The 22,792-nt window shown below is 38.9% G+C and overlaps 1 protein-coding gene across 6 annotated transcripts in view; it reads right to left on the bottom strand.

Moving 5' to 3' along the window:
* The window catches only part of MOCOS (molybdenum cofactor sulfurase), a 232,342-nt gene that overhangs the window by 123,942 nt on the left and 85,608 nt on the right, over positions 1–22,792 (bottom strand). For all 6 annotated transcript variants that reach the window (XM_035317368.1, XM_035317362.1, XM_035317363.1 and 3 more), the window contains one exon: positions 20,641–21,279. In XM_035317368.1, coding sequence (XP_035173259.1) covers positions 20,641–21,279 — 639 coding nt within the window. The remainder of the gene's footprint in view (positions 1–20,640; positions 21,280–22,792) is intronic.

Consider the following 22,792-nt stretch of genomic DNA (forward strand, 5'->3'; position numbering starts at 1 on the left):
GTGAACATAAAACAGGCTCATGAAGTGAAATCTGGAGACTGTCAGTGCAGAAGAGGGGGCTTTATACTGGACACAGTAAGAGACAGATCATTTTGAAAAACCTAAAAATAGAAACAAGATAAAATATCTGATGCTCCATAATGTACATTAAGTATAATACCTGCATAAACCATTATGCAGTTAGGGATTATTGATATTAACTTCTGCCATGTACAGGAGGAGCGTCACCTGGAACAACAGACTTAATAGCTGATCAGATCAGCTATCAGCCAGCACAACAGTCAAGAAAACATGCTAGAATTTACAGATACAAAAATACTAGCACCATTACTGAAGCTCTGATACGTCTTTCTGTGGCACACTTGGTATGATTATCAGAGAAAAGGACATCCCGTCTCATAAAAGTGTTGAGTTCATTTAGTAGGGAACCTCTAAGCTAAGCAGAATTGCTCTTGGTATGTCAAAAATAAAACAGGTTATTAATAACCAAGGAGGAAAAACAGCTATTTAAGCTATAGGATAAAATCCAAATGACCATACTGACCACAGCATAATACAGACTGCAAAAGCCTAATACTGCAAATTAAAAGTTTTGTGTCCAAAATGAGATTATAAAACAGTCTCCCAACAGGAGTAGCTGGAACAAAACAAAAACAACATGACCTCCTGTCCCTGTGCCAAAGGTCTCTCCCTAATCTTGCATACAGGCTCAGTATACGGAAGGGATCACACAGTCTGGGTGTTTTTGACAGTGAACAGGTTGCTTACGTGACCCAGAAGGTTCTTGCCCCTCCTAAGAATCCAATAAATGGCAATACCAAAATAGCAACTCCTCTCACTTCACTAAAGTGTGCATGAAATTACATAAATGCAGAAGCTTGTAACTTTGGGAACATCTGAAAACCTTGGAGTCATTCCTCTTGATAATTTTCCTCTGTCCAAGTCTCTTCCAGTTGACTACTGATTAAGTTGGCAATGTCTCGTGCAATAGTGCTTGTATAGAGCCCTTGACTACTGATACCGGAGCAGCAACATGCACTTACTAACAGTTGTTTTTTTCTTCTTTTTCCTAGAAATTTGCATTTATGTTCTACCAGCCTGATGGTACAATTTATTGACTAGTTCCATATGCTTCTAGTAATGAGGTGAGGGTGGTGAGGAACAAAAGATAATTTTATTTAGATTAATCGTCCTGGAAGTAAAAGGTGATCTCGACAGCTGTACGATTTTATAAAATGATGTTAACAATAAAAATGGAAACACCCACCTCCATGATTTTTTTCATGTAAAAGTGCAAAAATTCCCTCTGCCTCAATCATACCAGACAGAAATGTCAAGAAAGAAAATTGCAGTGACACTGTAATGCAAAATAGTCATTTGACAAACTCAACATGTACCAATACAGTATGTCATCCATTCTCTCTTGTCAATAAAAGCACTTTCATAATTCAACTCTCAATGAGTGTGTAGTCCTCCAATACATCTCGTGGTCGGAAATATTTTGAGGTTTTGTAGACGCTATGGAGAGCTTAACAGCAAGTCCAAGACAAAATGGCAGCACCAAAGTTCCACAGAATTGTAGAAGTATTGCAAAGAAGTATGCTGTCTATAAAAAGCCCACTAGAGTATTTCTCTTGCTTTATTTGCCAGCCTAAGACTAACCATGGCTGAAATGAAAACAGTTACTCTTCCATTTCTTGTTTTTTTCAGGTATAGGCATAGGGACATGCAGCCAGGTGACTGCAGTCTGTAAAATGATAGGATCTCTGATATGACATGAGAAGAAATATCCCATAAAAGACCAACCTGAGCTTATTCCAAATATAAGTGTGTCTTTAGACTTGTTAATCACTGGAGAGAACTAACTATGGCAGAGAGCAGGTAACTGTGTGCAGGGAATTCATAACATACAGAGGACAGTATCATCACACTTAGTACTATGCAAGCAATAAAGTATTTTGCAAAAACAGTCCTAGAAAGATGGCAAAGTAAAAAAAAAAAAAAAAAAAAAGGTAAAAAAATCCCATCCATTGAGTTGACGTAGGCTTTGACTGGGCCAAAAGGGCACCAGGGTGTCCTACCACCATGCAGTGGTAAATCAGCACACACCAGGCTCAAATTTCCCCATATGAAAGGAAAATAGTTTGCAGTGACAGAATGGGAACTCCTTCTCAGTATGAAGTGTCCCAGTAGAAAACAAGTATGAATTAGGAAAGAAAAGGCACGTGGAGTTGCCATTCACAAACATGGTATACAGGCTATAGGGAAATACAGGAAGCATATAAGATGTGTGTATGAAGTATAAAGTCTAAAGCACCAGCTATCCGGTATTTTGGTGAACAGAGGAATCTATGATTTTAACTTTAATTCAGTAATAGTCTTCTGTGTCAGAGAGCAGAAATCTGTGATTTCATACAAAAGCCCTGCATTCCACCTTGAAATGATACAACTGGTAGGTCATTGCAAAATTTTTTCTTCAAAACAATTATTCACAGAATTAATTCCAAATGTATTTCAGATTCTTAAATCTCTTAGCATATGTAGAAAACCCTGTATAAAACCTAATAAGACATGTCAGGCCATTCAGTATTTTGATATATCAGCCATGCTTTTGGAAGACTTCTTTCCCCCACACTCCCTTCCCCATATATGTAAATGTTTGCCTTACTGGATATAATTACAGAAAAAAAAATCCAGTTGAGATTAGATTTCAGTTATAATTAATGATGAATGTGTCAAAGTATTATGATGTTGTTTATCACACTGCTTGCAATGTAATTTAGTGCCATAATACTAAGACTTGCTATGTGACAGTTATTTAGCATCTAAGTCTTCTTAAGATGCTCTGCAGAGTATCCTGAATGCTAACTACGGGAAGATTATTTTATACAAAAGCTGCTTCAGGCAAAATGTAGTGACAAGTTGCTAGAGCCCAGCAAAAGCTCTTAAATCTTATGTCATCTACAAGCTGAAATATAATAATTAAATGATTTAGACATATTGTAAAGCTAATGAGAAATCCAAAGGATAAAATTAAAAACCTGTATTAATAGGGCAGCTTAACCATCAGGGGGAGGGGGGGAAGGGGGAAGGGGGGATTCTGAAGAGATATCTTCCTCTTAAAAGTGTACACACAGAAGATGGAAAAATAAGATCTTGGGGAAAAAAAAAATGTATTAACTTTGGATGCTATAGACTGCTCAGGGTATTTTAAGGTAAGTCTTTGCTGTCCTGCTTTGTTGTTTTCCTCTTTGTACTCTTCAAATTCATTTTCTTTCACCTCAGACCTAGCTCTAAGAGATTTCCCCCTCTCATGGGGTCTGTTGAGCATTTGTGTGTATGCCTGTGAGCTCCGTAGCGGGATGTGGGCCGCATTCTGCCACGGACGTGCAGGTTTGCCCTAACAAGCCCTGTTCCTGCCTGGCCCAGTGCTCCCGGACACCTCAGGTTTGAGTGGAAAGCTGTGGTTTTCCGCGTGTTGCTCATGCCAACTGAACAAAAATAACTGGTTGCTGCACGTCTTTATCAGCAAGTTTGCAGGCACACAGGGAAACATCAAAGAATAAGTTCATTATTTTTGCACTTAGGTTAGAATTAAGATGTTTTAATGCTAGGTATAGTCAAGATACAAAGTTGAGTTCAGGTAAACTTGTACAAGCAGAGAAAATCAGTTCATTTCAGGATGCTGTTTTCAAGCTGTGACATGCTGAAAATTCATATTTAAAGTCAAAACTGCACAACAGAATTATTTTGCTTTAAGTTTCCAGTATGCAGTAGCATTCTGTGCACATATTACATGGCACTTACAGTTCACTAATGTTTTGTAATTCCATCCTCCAAAACTCAAATACACTTTGGGAACTCAATTCTGTCCTCTGATTAAAAAGCACAGTTCTCCACAAGTTCTTCTGAAAACAAACCAAACACTTCAAGTGTTCACAGCTCATCTGAGACAAAACCACATGTAATCTTCCAGAGAGCTCTGCCATTCTTGTAGAAACAATTCTTAAACATCATTACTTTAGTACAAGCCTATAAAAATATATCTTACTAATCTACCTTCAATTCCTTTTCAGTTATAACTTTAAAAAATAATTGATCACCTGTGTTTTCGTAACAAGCACATTGTCTGCTTTCTAGGGTCTTTCCTTAGCCAAGCAAACTAGCTCTTTCAAGGGTATTTTGTGTCTAACATTGCGTATTTTGAGAAAGAATATAACATTCTGCCCAATGCAGTTTTGCATTTACTGAAGTTTTTAAAGCTACATTTATTATTGGAATTCAGTCCTGCAGATAACATGTTTAATAGAACTTGACTAATGTTTTTGTTCAATTAGCTATCATATCATCAATTGAAACTCTGGTGCTCAAACTCACTGGAACCATTTCAAAGGCTCCTTTGAGAAAAAGAGAATACATTAGTGAGGTAAGTGGAAGATTTTCAAGAGGTACATCATCCGATATTGGCACATCCATCATCACAAAAAGCTTGGAAAATTTTACGTTGTGCAGAAAGAATCAGCATTTTTTACCACTATATGTCACCATAATAACAATGCAAATGAGCGAATGGACGGAAGACAATATTGATTATCCACTGTGATAGATATTGATAAGCCACAGAGATGCTGGCAAAACTTGACCCTCAAGAAGCACTTGGGCTGAGGCTTGGAGAGTGAAGATACTGATTTCAGGGTGAGCCCCTTTAATACATCTCCTATGGACCTTCTTGCAATGCCCACACTGGGAGGATAAATACTGCTCTGCCGTTCAGTGAAGGTGAACTGGAGCTGAAAAGAAAAGTGCTGGGGTTCCCATTCTGAAATATTACAGGTTTTGTTTCCAGGTGCTGGGAATAGCACTACTCTTCTGCCAAATAATGGCAATGTTGGCTTTCAGAGTTTAACACTGGCTGGGGAAATAAAATCCACAGCCACTTTCAGAAATTGTGTTAAGCAGCAAAGACACTTATCCTACATTCAAACAAATAAAACGTTTATAGAACTTGAAAAGGAAAGATGATCCAGAGCTCTCAAATCCTAAGCATTTCCTTTAGTCATAGGTTATGACACCTTTGTGGAGCTGAAGTACACTGGCAGACTGTGTACTAACAACAAACTGCAAATAATCAACATTGCATACATCTGATATACAAAGCCAAACAGATAATTTTGTCTAACAACAGAGTTTTATCTGGAATAGGACAAGAATTCCCTAAAGCAAGTAGAGTAAGAGAAAATATTTAGTCTCAGAGTCTCTGAAAAGCACAACTAACATGACTTTTTAACATGTGAGGACTGCTTTAAATACCAAGGGACTATTTGAAGGCAGCATAAAGAAGATACAGAATAAAATCTGTTAAAAACAGCAGTATCACTATCCAGACTGTACTGTACCTAGCCTCTACTGGTCAGCAAAACTGTGCAATGTTTGAGAGGCATGTGACCAGATAACATACTCTTGTTAGCATCAGATGAGATCTTCATGAGAAGAAGCAATGGAGAACCACAAAGCATTTCTTAATTTGTCAGGTGCAAAATAAACAGCCCTTCCTTTACTATATCACTTGTTCTCCTTTTCTCGTTATAAAGAGTCGATGAATCCTTCTAAATAAGACAGCATAGGTGCAGTTCTTGAGAATACCAAGTATTCTCTTGAATGAGAATGAATGAAAAGTATCTACATTTATCCTTGCTGTAAGCAAACTAGCATATTCTAGCTGGTGTAACTCTTGGGATGTTTTGATATATATTGATTAGCTGATGGCTAATATTTGTGCTAAATAAGGGCCAAGTTTTTGCATCCATCCCTCCTGGAGACACTGGATCCAGACACAGCACTGTGGAAGACTTTGTGCATATCTGGAAAAGCGTCTGCTGTCTGTAGCCAATTCCTGGGTTAGAATAAAAATCTAGCATCCATATATTTCTCTTATTGTGTAACGACAAATTAACTATGCTTGCCTCGGCATAGGTAATTTATAGTTAAGGAAGTAGCACTGTTAGGAACAAACAGTCTCTTTAGCCCAACAGAACATAAACTCCACACTGGTTAAAACATCTTCATCTGGGAGGCTGGTTTTGAAGTCGAACAAGCTAAACTGTGTTATTTTCTGGTGTGAAGACATGCTGATATAATTGTCTTTATTTAAGCAAAAAATGTCATAAAGGATGGAAAAATCCATGTTTACTTCCAACGCAGTGAGCTAAAATCTCATTCTTCAACAACGAACACATTGTGGCAAGAGGAGGTTAGAGATAAACTAAATTGAATATAGCGTAATTATATATAATTGTAATTGGACTGGTAATTATTTTTCTTAATTTGAGCCTTTATCAAATGGCTGAGGAAATATTTATAATGTAATTGTTATGCACACTGGCACAATCGTAATTCACACTGCAAATACACGGCATTCTCTAAAGCTTTTCTTAAGAGTCAAGTATAATCAGGGGATTGTAAAACAAAACTGAAAAAACAATGGAGAGAAAACAGAAAAATGAGTCAACATTTCACTGGGATAATCTCACAAGGAAGATCATAAAATTGTAATTTAAAGAAAGGCCTCCAAAACTGTTACTAGTATTTAGTGTGAATGTCAACATTTTCTACCAATGAAGGGTTTCTGCAAATAGGATTATTATTGATGCATGTCATATATGCCAAGAAGGTCTTATTCTCTTAGGATGCTGCTATAAGGCAAGGGTAAAAGGGAAAAGACAAACTTTGAACTTTTCAGTCATAAAGAAATTCTCATTTTAAACAGTAATCAAATTGCCAGGGAGAAAAGGATTCAAGGTTTTATCACTTCATTGACTATATTTTCCCTGCAATCAGGGAATTAATTGAAATAAAAACACTACAGTACAATGTTGGAAATAGTACAAGGTAACACTGTCTTCTTGGATTGGCCAGAGACTGGAAGAAGACCCAGCAGGGACCTGAGCCTCCAACCAATTTGTGTCTGTCTAGGTAGGTACATTATTAAACCAATAGAGAAAACACAACAGACACAACGCCTCACTGAATTTCAGTTGCCTGAGGTCACAGAATCAAGTTCAGCTTTGAGTGCAAGATTCTGTCTAAAAATCAATCATTAATCTAGACACTGTTCACTTACACTGAGTATACAAAATAAAAAAAATAAAAATCAATTCTAAAATGATACTACTGACTGTACTTCCTTCTTCCTAATTCCTTTTAGGATTACAGTTCATTCAAAGGTACATTATACATACACATATATATGTACATCTATACATATACACATTATATGTATACATCTTACTTTCCTCCTGCTCAGTTTAGCTTAATGTCACGCAACGACTGTCAGGAAAGTCTCTTTATTTTTTCCTTTTTTTTTTTTTTTCCTGCAAACTGAAACAGATGCCAAAGATATTTTCCCCTATGGAAATCAGACAAATGGTACTGTCATTGCTTTCTTTTTTTCCTGGAGATTTGTAATGCATATAGTAATTATTTCACCATGGGATGTCAAATCACTGTGGTATATGAAGCCACAAAGTCTCTGTTGTAATTGATAAGTATATGTTCCAGTGCAAATGAAGTTATACTACGCTTTGTTTTAAATTGAAGAAGTGAATTTCATCGCTACCATAAGGCTATTCCCTAGAAAATACACTTTGTTAGAATTCTGTTTTCAGCTTAAGGAAAAGTGGACAAGAAGCAGAAGGCAGTGTCTGGATGTTTATTTATTTTCAGGGGAGAACCAGCCAAAGCTGCCTGATTTAATGGTATCTAAACCTTGTAATGCAAGTTCTATAAAGAGAGGCTGATTTCCCAGCTGTAGCAGTCAGACCAGTAAATTAGGTTACTGCAGCTGATGAGCCTTGCCTCACCTATATTTTCAGCCTGTCGTGACTACAACAGCTCCTTCGTCTTTCTGAGTCCCAGGGGAAAGAGTTTGGCTGAACACCTGGGGTTACAGTGCCAGGCACAACCTGGACCATAGGAGCAGGCTTAGAACTGTTACACTGGCTTGTAAAATGAAAGCAGGTGGGTTCAGTGTCTGTGTTTTGGCCTCCTTCCTAAATGATAACTTTGACTTAGAGATCTTGTCATGAATTTAGGTTTTCAATGGAAACTGAACTGGCATGGGAAGAGTGTAAATAATATTCTCCTATAACACTCTGAAAAAGCAGTGTGTGACTGGTAGTTTATCAATGTGAAACGAAGTGATCAGTCAGCTATTATTACAGAAAGAGGTAAGGTTCACATTATTTATTCTGAGGACTGTATCGTTCAAAGACTTTTTTGTATCACAAGTAGCCCTAAAACAGCCACGCCAGTACAAGTTCACTGGGTTGATATGCTGATGCTTTCTGTACCATCGAGTACTTCCAGTGCTTTCTAAACTTAGTCTGACTGGAATCGATACCCAACTCAGCACAGCCCAAAGAAGAGGTAAAGAGGAGGCGCGGCTTCTACTTCTATTTTCTGTAGAGTGAAGTCTACAGAGATGCTGACACGGCGATGGTGGCTCATTCACGCGGTATCAAAAAACTGCTCTGTCACCAAGCACGGGGTCCAATGTCTCTCTTACTTCGGATATTAACTACAAGCTGCTATTTTAAGAAGGTGCTAAGAAAGAAAGGTTAAGGGAAAAAATACTCATCATGCAACATGTTGCATCCGTACTTGTGGTTTATTGTTTGGTCAGTAATTCCACGAAGAAGCTCACCTGTGACCTACTCTTGTTCCTGGTTGTGTGTATATGATTTTCCTTTTTGTACACACCATCTGCACCTTAAAAATGCATTGACAGTATCATAACACACCAACACAGTGAGAGAATACTACTCTTCCTCCTCCCCCTTCAGGACACCCACGCAAAAGCTAATTTGACAGACTTGTCAAGTGTTTTCACACCTTTATAACATGTCACTACAGATTAAAAAGTATCCAAATGAACCCCACATGGTATTTAACTATGGCTGGGCTTTCCTTCTTAAATTCCTTGTGTACCTGAGGAAAAAAAAAAAGTTTCTGAAATCTTAAATTAATGGATTATTAATCTTTAACTGGAGAAAGCAGCAGAGATAAGAAAAGTTTACTTAAAGAAGATGTTCTGCTGAGAATTCTTACGATCATATAAATTTTTAACATTCCTGAAGCCATTTAAATAGCTGAAGGTAGATCTCGTTGGCTGTTAAAACTGCTTCATTAACTACAAAATGATCTCTTCAAGTTTCACATTCCCCCCTTTAGCTCATAATTTAAATAAACCAGACTAGGATAAGAAATCTTCCTTTATCTTTAACTCACAGTTCTGATTGCCAAGCATTTGTGTTCATCAGGCAGGAAGGGAGATTAAGTGCGAACGTAATCAGTACTCCCTGCATGACAGAAGCATGTGTTAATTTACATTTTCCTGCACATGGAGATCTGAAATAAAACCCATATTTGCTATATTTTAAACGCAGTTATAGTATAAAGTTGATTCGTCAAATAACCTGAATTCCTGGAAACTTCATACAGTTGATCTTAAGGAACAGAGCATCCACTCAGGTGTGCACACTACCATACCCAGGATTTGGTGGCATTGTTACTAGCATGCAAGTATTTGAGAAACTTTTAGAGAACATGAAATGAATATATCTTATATTTAAATTCCTATACATACTTCATATAAATGTAAAATGCGGATGTGCTCATACCATGGACACTAGCTTCATATACTGTGATAGAAGGATTTACAGTAAATATTTAGGATGTCTGCTACAAATTGGCACAGCAACCATTTAGAAGACCATTCTCTTTTAGTAAGAGCACACAGTTTGATTTGCATTTTGTACAGCAGCTGAACACATACAAATATTTCCTTTGGTGGAGTTTAAGTTTTACATCAGTTCCATTAATTATGTTTCCCTATGCTCTGTTGTGAACTTACATAAGCAACACAGTTCAAGGAATACAAACAAGAAAATCATGAAGGTGCTAAACCTTCTTGGTAATACAATCGTGTTATGAAGATAAAATTGGCTTCATTAGATTCTATTGCTTAAAATGTTTTGCAGGCCAAGTCCTTTATAAAGGTCTGGCTGAAAGTTAGCCACGTCACAACATTTTAGTCCTCACTGAAGTTTAAAACTGCACCTTGCATCTGTGTGTGCAAAGTGCATTGTAAAGCTCAGTAACAGAGAGCTGCAAGAGTTACTGCTGCAAGGAGTTGTTACATCTAGAATTTATATTTCCAGGCCGTCAAAGCTTGCAGGCAGGAATATTTCCTTAGTTATCTGTCTACTGGTAAATCAGCCGTGATTCCTTGCTTACGTGCATCCTTATATACATTCACATACATCAAAACCCTAATTCTTCAGAAAGTGTCAGCCAAAGGGCATGTTCCTGCTTCTTTTTGTTGATCTAATTTAATCGTCACATTCATTAAATGCCTGGAGCGTAATTCTTATGAACAATGAGGGGGGCAGTTTTCCTGCTCATCCTCAATTCTGTAGCAATCTGTCTAGGAAAATCAACTAGAAATGTCTAGATAGAGAATCGATGAGAATTCATGTATTTTTAAATCTCTTTAAATGATTAAAAGGAATTAAATTTGGCATATGGAATGTAATCAGAGGTCTCCTGTTGAGTCCAACAGGAGATGAATTGGGCCATGAGGCCCCTACACAGCAGTTTTGTCACTCTCATCCCAGTGCGCTCATGCTATTCTCATTTATTGCATCACATTTCTGAAAGCCTGCAAATGCTCTTCCTAAGATTTTAGCACAACAGAGTACAACCTCTCCAGGGCTAAACGTGTTGTGCCAGCAAAGGGCTGTAATAAAGCAGGTAGAAAAACTCAGAAATTTGAAATCTTGAAAGCTATAGTAATACAGGAATGGGAAAATGCTTTGTCCTTGCAAACACTGCAGCAGCTTTAGTGTGAAAAGTATCAGTAAATATAGAAAATTTGGATGCGAACTGTAAAATTGTGACTATATATTAAACTTACCCAAAATAAAATTTACATGGAAATTAAGGGATAATTATGAAGTTTCAACCAGATAATCCATTTTGACTGAAAGATGTCTGCTTTTTACATTAGGACATCACTAAAAGTGATGCTTTCCCATGAAATATTTGCATTTCAGTGAAACAGCAGTAAGACTTTTAACAAATGGCTTTAGTAACACTTCTTGGAAGGAGTAAAATGTCAAACTTTACAGAGGTTCTCGTCCCTTCAGATAATAATTCTAAAAGGAACTAAAACATGCCACTATTTGTGGAGTGCTTAATACCTTCAAAATGACAGCCATGTGTTTTCAGGATGTAATCTAGAAACTAAAACAGCATCCAAAAAAATCTGATGTCTGGCTAAGGAGATTAAGGGTAGGAATCACTGTCAAACAACACTCCTACTCTGTTATCCTATTTGGGTCTGCAGAATAAGATTTTCCACACAGGGAGAACAAATTAAGATGAATATATAATAAAATAACTGTGAGCAAATGGCTGTTCTCAGATGACAAAGAGTATTTTCAAAAGGCAGATTTTTATGTGACATCTACAAACCTCCAGGAACACCCAGGTCATTCAGAATACCCAATGGAAAGCAAGGTGCTTTTTAGGAGGTTCACCTAATCCAACAATACTGAAACAAATCCAGAAACAATGGTGAATGGCTAAATATGAGGGGGTTGTTTTGAACCCAAATTTGCAATATACAAGACAGACAGACAGAGCCACAAATAAATTACCTTTTTTTCTTTTGTTTTGTTGATAAATATATAATATATATGCTGTATATGCAATGTACAGCATCCTTACCACCTTACACAAACCAAGTTCTAACTGAGACTGCTGCTGGACCCAAAATGCTAATGTCACACTGAGTTACTGGTGCTTTCTAAATGATGCTGGCATTCAAATTGGTATGAAATCTATTTCTTTAGGAGAAAGAGCAGTCTCATGTGTAAACATCAGATGTGTAAAACCTTATTTTGAAAGATTTCTGTCACCCAGGAATATGATTTGAACTTAACCAGAACCCAGTAGTCAAGATGACAGTATGAAAAGGTGACCAAACCATTATCAGTAAAAGATGATTAGACATAACTTAGTGTCCACATACTGGTATTCCACAGTGAAGGATTATATTTTTATATGCATATACACGCTTTATTGAATTTAAGAGAAGCTCATTTAAGGTTTATTTAATCTTTTAACTTCTGTTCCTCAAGACAAACAGAGAAAATCTAATGCTAACAGTGACTCTGGATCTTTATTTTGAAACACTATCTCAACTGACACATTACAACAAAATATAGGAAAAAATTAGCTATACAACAAACAAGACATAAACATAATCTGACATGAACAGTATCCTGCTTTAATAGTGATGAGGACTTCAAAGTGGCTGTGCTCATTTGTATAATGACAGCGGAAGAGCTAAAAAAAAAAAAAAAAAAAAGCTTCTACAGTATGGGTTAACTGGGTTGCTATTACTTAGCAGTAATTTATTGTTTTGTTCAAAAAGACAGACCATGCTAAATCTGTCACTGACAAAAACAGAGTGCCATTTTTCCTCATGTAAACTAGACACACATTAGTGAATACACTGAGACCTATCAAGACACTTCTAATTTAGGCCCAAGTGCGTGATAAGGACAGTTAGATTCGTACTAGCCACTTCCTAGCAGTGGATGTTATGAAGAAAATCTATGCAATTTATATTGCTGAACTCACAAACCGTTGGCATCAGCAGCAATCCAAAAAGAAAAAAAGTAATTTCAGACTACTACCTGGAGACATAACTGCAAAATGTCTGCCATAAAGGATGAAGTAGGAGATACAATCCACTCAGCATAAGTACTTTCCCAGCTGTAACTCTAAAACTTTTTATCATAAAATTCACCAGAAATAAAGCTATTACAATCATCTGACACAGCTATTAAGCCATAGCAGATGCTATTTGATAATATAAATGCCTAGATGTGGAAAAAGTAGATTATAATAATGCTAGAGAATCCCTCTGAATTTTTTAATTGAACACGAACAGACTGAAATGTGACAGCCAAGTGTTTAATCAAATTTGAGTATTTCCTGTGTCAGTAAACGTTTAGACGTGAAAGTCAGGAAAAACTCTAGAACCTTTTTTTCCTCAAGAGCATCAATATTTTTCTTTTTCTATGAATTCAATCTATTTGAGAACCCTGTAGATGTTTCTTTGATGGGTTCCCAAGAGCACAACTGCCAGATGCACTCTTGCATACATTTGATTAGTAAGAAGATGAAAAAAAAATAAGAATAAAAAAAATCCACATGCTTGTTTATGCAATCTTCAAATACTAACCTGAATGAGCTCATCTAAACATTTCAGCTGCTCTGGCTTTATATTGCTCTTTTCCCACACTAGGAAGCCAGTGACTACTAAAGTTTATAAAAAGGTAGCTCTCTGTAGCTTAATTATAAATAGAATATAAAATAATATGGATATCACATAAGAAGTCACATAATCTGAGTCATTAAATTTAAGACTGTTTTCTGAGTCTTCTGCTATTAACAGGCAATCCTTTTATGGGCATTTCAGCTTGCTCTCTTGTATTCCAACGCTATTTAGACTGCAAAAAAACACCCAGCGACAGGGGGCCTGGGCCTTGCCATAGCAGCCACGGTGATGGGGGGCGAAGGCAGGAACATCAGGCAGACAGCTGCAGGGAGCAGCGGCATGCCCACAGTGCGGGACCCAGCCGTAGCCGTAAACCAGGTGGCAGCGTCGGACCCATGCATGAAAATCAAACCGACAGTGGCATGGGACCTAGGCACAGAACTGGATGGCCCCCTGGTTCAGCACCCTGGCCTGAGAACGTTCCAGACGGAAAGCATCCCGTTTGGGCAGTCCCAGGCAAAGACTGGCTTAGCCTTCTGCCCAGCACCGTGGAGCCCATGGAGCTGGATCCACCAGATGTGGAAGAACAGATGGAAGTGGATCCACCTTGGCCAGAAGAGACCTGGGCCTACTGCAGCATGTCTTTGTGCTCTGCCATCCGAGAGCACCAACGGCATCGCAGGAGTTGCAGGAGTTGCCGGCAAGCCTCGTTGCTCAGGCTCCATCGCAACCATTAGCTTGGAGCCACCAAACACCACGGACATCCTGCAGGCTTACCTGCAAGGTGTCCCGACAATAAAGAGCTCTTGCCAATTCTCAGGGGTTGTGTGAGTGCTTCTTTTTTGGGCCTGGAGGATGGGGAATGGGCTAAAGTTGCGCCAGGGGCGGTTTAGGTTGGATATTAGGAAAAACTTCTTTTCCAAAAGGGTTGTTGGGAATGGGCTGCCCAAGGAAGTGTTTGAGTCACCATCCCTGGAGGTCTTTAAAAGACATTTAGATTTAGAGCTTAGTGATATGGTTTAGTGGAGGACTTGTTAGTGTTAGGTCAGAGGTTGGACTCCTGCTGGGCTCCTCTCCATCATGCCAGGTCTGCAGCCACAAGATCCTCAAGGGCCTTGGGTCTCTGGGGAGGTGCCCAGCGCCTGACACAGGGTTCACAGTCCCAGCTTCCTTGCCATACCTAGCAAGCAAGAGATCCATAAGGGACCCAGCTTTTTCAGGAAATGGGTAACTAGGATTCATCTGCATAGCCATGAGCAGGAAAGCCTGCCACCCCAACTCCATGCTGGACTCCTGGCTGTCTCTGTGGTGGGAAGCCCAGAGAGCCCAGCCGTATGGCAGCCATATACACTAATATACTGCAAGTTGGACTTATTTACTTCCCAAACCAGAATTTCCAGAACTCCCCTGCTCAGTGCTAAGAATTCATGAGGAAAAGCCCTTTGTGAGGTGTCTCCAGAGCCATGCCCGAGGGAGAAAGCCTGCCATGGACCCTGGGCCTCCAGGAGCAGATGCCCCTGCCCAGCTGCCATCCTCCCTCAACACACCAAGGCTTAGGGTGGCCACCCATGCGGACACATCGCTTCAGCCATTCCTCCTTTTTTGGTATCTCCATTCTACTTCTTTACTAAAGGCTCCTGCCTTTCTCCCTGCTCATAACACCTTTTTTTACTAAGCCTCTTGTCATGGCCATTCCCTACACTCACAACTCCCTTACCACTTTTACTCTGCTTTCGCCATTTAGTCTGAAAGATTTCCGAAGTGGGGCACACTCTTTTGGCTTTGGTAACACATCCAGCATGGTGGCATCTGGGACCTGGTACTGGGAACTTCAGATATTTTGAGCATGGAAATAAACAGTAGCAATTTGCAAACTACTGGTGACTTTTGAACCTGGCCTAACATAAACCTAAACATAGTCTAACATATCCTAAACGTACTCTAGCAGCTTATGGTTCAATTTATATTAACTACACTGGGATGTAAGAAGGGACAGACAAAAAAAATGTAGTCAACTGCTGAAAAGTGGAGCATTGAGGAGAGGGCTAGAGGCTTGCAAATGCTGTCAGCAAAGAATTACAGGAATTAAAAAATAAATAAAATATGCCACTCTTTCCTTGAAACCTTCAGGTATTCTGCTTTGAAATTGTTAATACGGAAAAAAAAGGGGGGGGGGAGCAATTTCAGCATCATCATGAAAACACTTAAAACATACACACAGATGCCAGAGGATTTGGAGCATGTAAAAACTAGGTTAAAATAACTAAATTGACCCCCTGACACTAGTTACAGCTCTTCAGTAAATCTGCCTTAACTTGTGCTTTTGTCTCTAAGACTTCAGGAGTCAAACAAAGAGCATTATACTAATTACACACTATACCATGGAGTATTTACAGCAATTCCTGTTCCCGAGAACTGCCTGAGGTAGCAAAAGCTTTAATTCCCCCATTTTGAAGTAAATCAATGCCTTAACATTATCTGAACAGGACTTGTATGTTGTAAATATCATCTGGGTCAAAAAGCCAGCCTCACCCTTTTACATGCTAATATCAAGTACACAGTACAAATGGTGAAGGAAAAAAAAAGTGATTCTTATGCTGAACAAGTTAACACTCTTTTTCCTCATAAATCAAACAGGTTAATCAATCACGTAAAATCTGCAAAGCACAAGAAAAACACTACACAATAAATTTATCACCAGAAAATGCTATACAATCCCAATATCAGGTTCTACAAATTTATAAAGCTTCTCAAAGACTCAGGGCAAAGGTTTGCTTCTAAATTTGAGTCTAAGAAATCCCTGGGGTGAAACTGTATCATGACAACTTGGTCACTGCAGTGATTGCAAATAGGCATTCTAGCTCAGGCAGGATTTGTGCTGTATTTGATCAAAGTACAGTCTAAATTTCTTTGCATTTATGTTTTTTATCATTTTTTTTTTTTTTTTTTTGCTGAACAATGCTAAAAAGCATGCAAGATCTACCATACCCCCACCCAAAAGCAACAGATCCCACTCATACATCCCCTACTGCAGATTGCAGCCTAGTGCAAAGACACTCCAGTGTGACTAAATATCTTCCTCAGAGGCAATGTAAGTTGCCTGGCATGGATTTCTCTGGCACTGTGGCTACAATGCATTGAGGACTTGAGCTGGTTTGATTAAAAGTAGCTTGGGCATCTATAACTGCACACAGCAATAATCACAAACATTTAGACATTAGGCACAGAATATCCTGAGTTGGAATGGACCCACAAGGATCATCAAGTCCAACACCGATGCCTGTCTCTTCTGCTTGTTCCTAGTACTTACAGCTCTGAGCCCTATACTTGATCCACTTCAGAATAGGATTTCCCAGCTGTGCACCAGGAAACACTGAGGATGAAAACACAAATCTTATTTCTCCCCAGCACTTAGCGAAGAGATTACTCAGGAGAGCGCCTTCTTCTATGGCTCTGGACTCTGTAAAATATGGGAGTGGTCACTTCAAAAGCAGAGTGGCAAGTGATTCTTTTTTTTCCAAAATCACTACTGGAAGAGCCTTATGGTTACAACTGACTTTGTACTGCAGGAGGTATCTGTCTGAACCTCTGCAGGAATCAAAGAGGTGTTGAACTGAGGGTTTCGGAAGACCTTAACCACCAATCTTCTCCATCTCTGTAGCTAAAAAGAAACATGTCACCAGGTGCTCAGCCAAAAGTTCAGGAATAAAGGCTGTCTTGAAAACTGACAGGGGTTTTCAAGGCAAGAGGTTGAAAATAGAAATAAAGACATCTAAAGGGTGTACAATTGAAAGGAGGTGGGTCTGACTGATGGTGGGCCAGAAAGTCACTCACAGTTGTATTTTCTCTCCAAAGTGTTACCTATATTGCTGCTTCTCTCTTTGGGTGGCTGGTTCCTATTCCAAGTTCACAAACATGTTTTTACATGTTTGGTTGAACTCTACAAGCATTTATCAAAGGCACTACTTGCAGTTTATGCTGGATTAATCAATCTAAGGTGTATACCATGGTGAATCAAGAACAAAAGTGATCCCCAGAGGATTACTTTTGTCTCACCAATTCATAATTTTCAATTTATTCTGGTTGTGTTGAGATTTTGGGCAATTAATCAATCTTTGTTACTGAAAAAAAAACAATGACCTAGAGTATTAGACTGCAAAATGACATATGAATGCCTCCTCAGTGTTGGGATTTAGAAACAGAAACTTTCAATAAAACTAAACTTCAACCAGAAAGACCAACTTTTCACCAAGGGACTCTACAGTTGTTCGACAACCACCATCCAGCCCAAGGACATTGCCTCTAATTCTTCACAAACAAAAACCAACTGCATCAAGAAAAAATAAACCTTTGCTGCTGCTCTGGTTAAGTACACTGCATCATAGTCTACAAAAGTGTGGGTGGTGCTCTGGGGCTGTCAAATCATCCAAGCAACAGAGACAAGGACCACTCGAACTGGTCAGGGACAAAGTCACGCCATCTGGATTTTCAAAGATGTTGAAAATGCACTTGGGAATGAAAAACACGCAACAGCTAACATGCTGGTTGACTGTGATGCAGATAGATCCAATTTACAGACAAAACAACAGTGCCTTTTCTCTTAGTCATAAATTCCAGAATGATCTGATTCTGAATAGCACTCCCAGATACAAAAGAAAAATAGGGCAGATGATGAATATTTTATCGCTGAATTCTTGCTATATATAATCATATTATTTTATTATCTCATGCTGCGCAGAAAAAAAAAACATGGGAAATGAAGCTAGATTTGTGAATGATAATAATTTGTCAAGCTGTTTGATACAAGGATGAAAATACAATAAACATGATTTTAAAAGTTGAGATAGGAAGACTGGTTACTGCCATGAAATGGGAAAATATGGAAGTGATTTAAGGGTATTAAAGGGATCTAAGAAAGTCTGTGATAGAATAATTTATTTAGCAAAACCAACAAAATAAAGTACCAATAACACCAGCAAAAGCTGTATCCATTAAGACAAAAGATAACAATTTTGACAGTCCTGGAAAGGAAAGATGGCCATAAATAAGGTAACAGTAGGTTTGGCCATAGTGGCCTGGTATTTCATCTGAAGTGTAGTAGTTCTGTTCCTAATTGCTCTGTCTCTGTGTATTTTATTATTAAGAACATACTTTAAAAACATAACAAAGCAAAACCTCGTAACCTCTGAATGGAAAAAAAAATCTGAAATGAAATAGCCTGGAGAACGCTGATTGAGATTTTCAGTGCTGTTGTTTTTTATGTTTTCAGGGAAGCTTTTTCCTAATTCCTGACCTATCTTTGAAAACTTCAGGCCTTTATAGGCAGGACTTCAAGTCTCCATAGTTCACAAGGGATTCTGGACAGAATCAATAATGCTCTATATATGAACCTTTAAAAATTAGTTTTTCAAATAAAAAGCAAAGCAGTAGATGAGGACAAAAGTAAATATTTATCAATGTATGAGTCAAACTGAGTGACACTTTGGAGTCTTATAGGAACTAGCATCACACGTCTGGGCCCAGGTGTCAGATTTGATTATTTCAGTTAGGTTCTTTCATACCAAGATTAGACACTCTGCACCCAGCCTGAGAAATCAAATTGGATGAACTCCCTTGTTTATAACCCCGTAGCAGAAAAAGGTTAAAGCAGGCCTTTCTTCCGATCCAGTAACAAAGACCACTTGAAAACAGTGGGAGCTGCAAATACCTGGAAGACTTGTAATTAGTCAACCTCTGAAAACTCTTGAAAAAGATAACAGAGATGGAGCTCCCTCAAGGTTCCCACATACCTTTCCCCCTTTAATTAAAAAAAAAAAAAAGTATAAAAGAAGAATTGAGATCTAACAAATATTTCAGATATTTTTATCTGCTATGCAATGTCAGGAGTTGTGTGTCAATTACCTCTAGAAAAGATACTCAGAAATGAGAGCCTGCCCAGGTCAAATTAAAGCAGGGTTTCTCCTTGGCTTTCACGTCTTGCAAGGGTACCACTAGATCCCATGATTTCTGGGCCCTTTCACCCTGACTTGCAGTGAGTAATCCTGCTGCACTTCAAAGCCTTGTTGGCTTGAAAAAAACAGAAGCAGAGGTCAGAACAGTAATGTTGCTTGATGTTTTTATTTCTAAATTAATGGATTAACTGACTGTTCACCACACCAATGTCCATTTCAGAAATATGGCTTCACACTGCAAGAGAGCCAGGCTAATGCAGCCAGCCAGAGCATTTATCAGTCCAGAACTAAAACCCCACAGCAGCACTCAAAGCATACAACTAGGAGAGCTGCACGCACACGAACCACCTTTAGGCATTATTACATACACACTAGAAGGACAGGCATTTACATCTTGGGAGTTGTAGGACTTTGTGCTGCTGAATACACATCCATAAACAAATGCTAGGCATGACTGGCTATGTTTTTCATTTCCCCTTTACGCCTCCAGCCACTTCCAAGGACTATCATTCAATACTAAATGTTGATCTCAAGTCTTCCCTTTGTGCGGATGTATTGGATGTGGGACAGGAAGGAAGCCCCTTCACTGCATTTGTGTAAGTTGGTGATGGCATGAGGGAGAGAGGTAGAGAGATCAACTATCACTGAGAGAGGTATTTCAGTATATTAAGGGACTGGGGAAGTTTATCTATTGCCTTGTATTTCCTTATGTATTTACATTTGACCTCTGTTAGGTGTCCTCTATCTTCTGTGGGAGAGCTTTACAGCTTCTCCAGAATCTCAGTCCTGAAGTAAGAGTGCAACAAATGTATGTCCTTGGTAATTCATCTTACTGTGTGTGATGCTTTGATAAAGCTTCTCCTGAGAGTAAAGCATACCACCTTGCCAGTGAGATATAAGGCCCTTTCTTTCCACTTTCACCGTGGATCATAATAGAGACTGCCCTTACTTTCTATTTTCACTGGGGGTCACTAAAGAGAGTGATCAACCTTGGCCTGGCTGCTCCAGATGCACAGCTTCATAACCAAATCAGGGTTCTATTGAGGTACCGTACCTACAAATTAAGTAACAAGTGGAATAACCGTTAAGTCACTGGATGAACCCTTACATTTTTACTGGTTGTAACAAACTGGATAGGGGAAGGAAGTTGGTTATTTCAGATAACGTATTTCAGTTATAAAAAAGAATACTGAGAAGAAATCAGTTAGATGTGAAACGCCTGTCCAACTGCATAAAGCAGCACAGGTATCACTGCCCAGTGCATGCACCAACACTGTGACATTTGTCTAAAGACAGTATTTTCAACAAAAAAACACCCTGCTTCGTTAAACAGAGGCTTACCTTTCTGCCACAGATTTCTTTGGGAAGTAAAAATCTGCTCCTGCGAGGTATGCAGCTGCAGTTCCACCTCCGAAATAGGTTTTCCTCAAGAGGGGGGCAATCCGATTGTTTACCAATAATGCTCCTAAACCAGTAGGAAATCCAAAGATTTTATAGAATGAGATAGGGATAAAGTCAGCTTGGTGAACTCCCAAGTCTAGTGGAGAACTGCTCACATACGAAGCTGCATCCAGAAGAACAAACCACTTCCCTTGTATTTTGATTGGGCAGAGTTTTCCAGATTTTATGTCCTGTATCCATGAAAGGGGATATTTGGTACCAGAAAAATTGCTCTGAGCTGGATAAGAGAAAAGATGAGGTGTCGTGCTGTTTTGTTCTTCAGCTGGTAACCAGTTTTTCTCAGATAACAATTCCTTCGGTTTTACAGGAACAGATAATACATTCATTGAGGCCGTTATCCCCCTCATACCCACCACAGACGTGTGGCTGTCAGTTAGGTAACAAAACCGACTACTGGGTTCCTTTGAGCCTTCAGGTATCCATGGGAATGCTTCTGCTACCAGTTTAAGTGCAGCTGTGCATCCAGATGTGAAAATGACAGTGTAATCTTCAGAAGTAGTGCAAAAATGTTGCAATATTCTGAAAAACAACAAAAAAAAGATCAAATTATTTTCAGAGATTTCTGGTTTATTACCATGTGTCCCATCTCTGGAAGTGTTCAAGGTCAGCCTGGATGGGGCCCTGGGCAACCTGATCTAGTGGGTGGTGTCCCTGCCCATGGCAGGAGTCGGAACTAGATGGTCTTTAAGGTTCCCACCTACCCAAGCTGTTCTGTGATTCTGACTTATTCTCTATTTCCTCAGCATAAATTCTTCTACTCTGACACCTAATTTAAACAGAAGTACACAGGTTTTGCCAAATAAACTTCAACAAGTGAAACCAGAATAATTCTGCCCACAAGACACTTTTTCCAGAGCTGCAGTGAATGTGGCTGAGTTTTTAAGGACAGGAGCCAATTCTGCTTGGCTGCAAACAGAGTGGCCAGTCCAGTCCCTCTATGGGATCGGAATTAAGCCTGCATATGATTAAAATGTACACTGACCTTGAAATAGACCAGATTTATCCGCACAGGATTAATTTTGAGGTTTTTGTTTATTTGCTGTTGTTTAGTTTACAAATTATCTGGAGCAGACAGAGTACCTTTCATTCATTCATTCAAAAAAAAAAAAAAAAAGATTAAAAAAAGATTAAAAAAAAAGATTCTGCTCACATACAGGGCATCCCAATTGAGGATCCCAGGATTCAATAGGGAAATCTCAGCATACAGCTTTGCTCCTTGCTTATACTATTACTAACAGAAACAGAAGACAGTAAGAAGCAACAGATTTACACACATAAGGCTGTAATCTCTGTTGTCCACAAAGACATCCTAAACCAGAAGCAACGTAAAGTCTTCCAATGAGCCAGACTAAGGAAACTTAACCGAGCCAGTTTCTTGAGGCATGTCTACACTACACACTTGCTGATGCCCGGACAGCACCTAGTTGGCTCTAAACTATCTTTTGTGAACCCCCACCTGTTGGTACCCGTGCTAACTTGCACATCTATTGCAGTCTTACAGTGCACATGGCTTGCATCAGGTCTTTGCAGAGGTTGAGGAGCAGCATTAGTTCAGCCACTTTCCTGACATGGCATCCTGATGAACTTTTGCTGAATGAACTTTTATAAAAATTCTATTAACAGGGAATGTAACAAGCATTTAGGAAGATTGGGTAGATTAAACAGAATAAACAGAACTGAACCAGATCATACATGTTGCTGCTCAGAGGTGCTGTCTGGTTTTCAAGCAAGGTAAGATGTTACAGGGTTTCTCAGTGCATCTCTCCCACCGCAGAGCATTTCTGTGAACAACGTAAGGTATCAGTGCTCTCCCAGCAGCTGGTTCTCTGACCTGTGCAATTTCAAGGTACAGCCCTGCATTTGGGTAATATATAAACCCTGGCCCTCAATGTGTATCATTAAAAGCTTGCATGTTTTATGTCACAGGAGATTCCCTTGCTAGGGCAGGCATTTAAATGTTGCATTTAAATGCAAGTTGTTCAAAAGGTTATGTGGCGAATTCAAGCTAAAATTTCCTGACCAACAGAACAGC

Source organism: Oxyura jamaicensis, chromosome 2 (genome assembly GCF_011077185.1).
Source record: "Oxyura jamaicensis isolate SHBP4307 breed ruddy duck chromosome 2, BPBGC_Ojam_1.0, whole genome shotgun sequence".
Taxonomy (NCBI): domain Eukaryota; kingdom Metazoa; phylum Chordata; class Aves; order Anseriformes; family Anatidae; genus Oxyura; species Oxyura jamaicensis.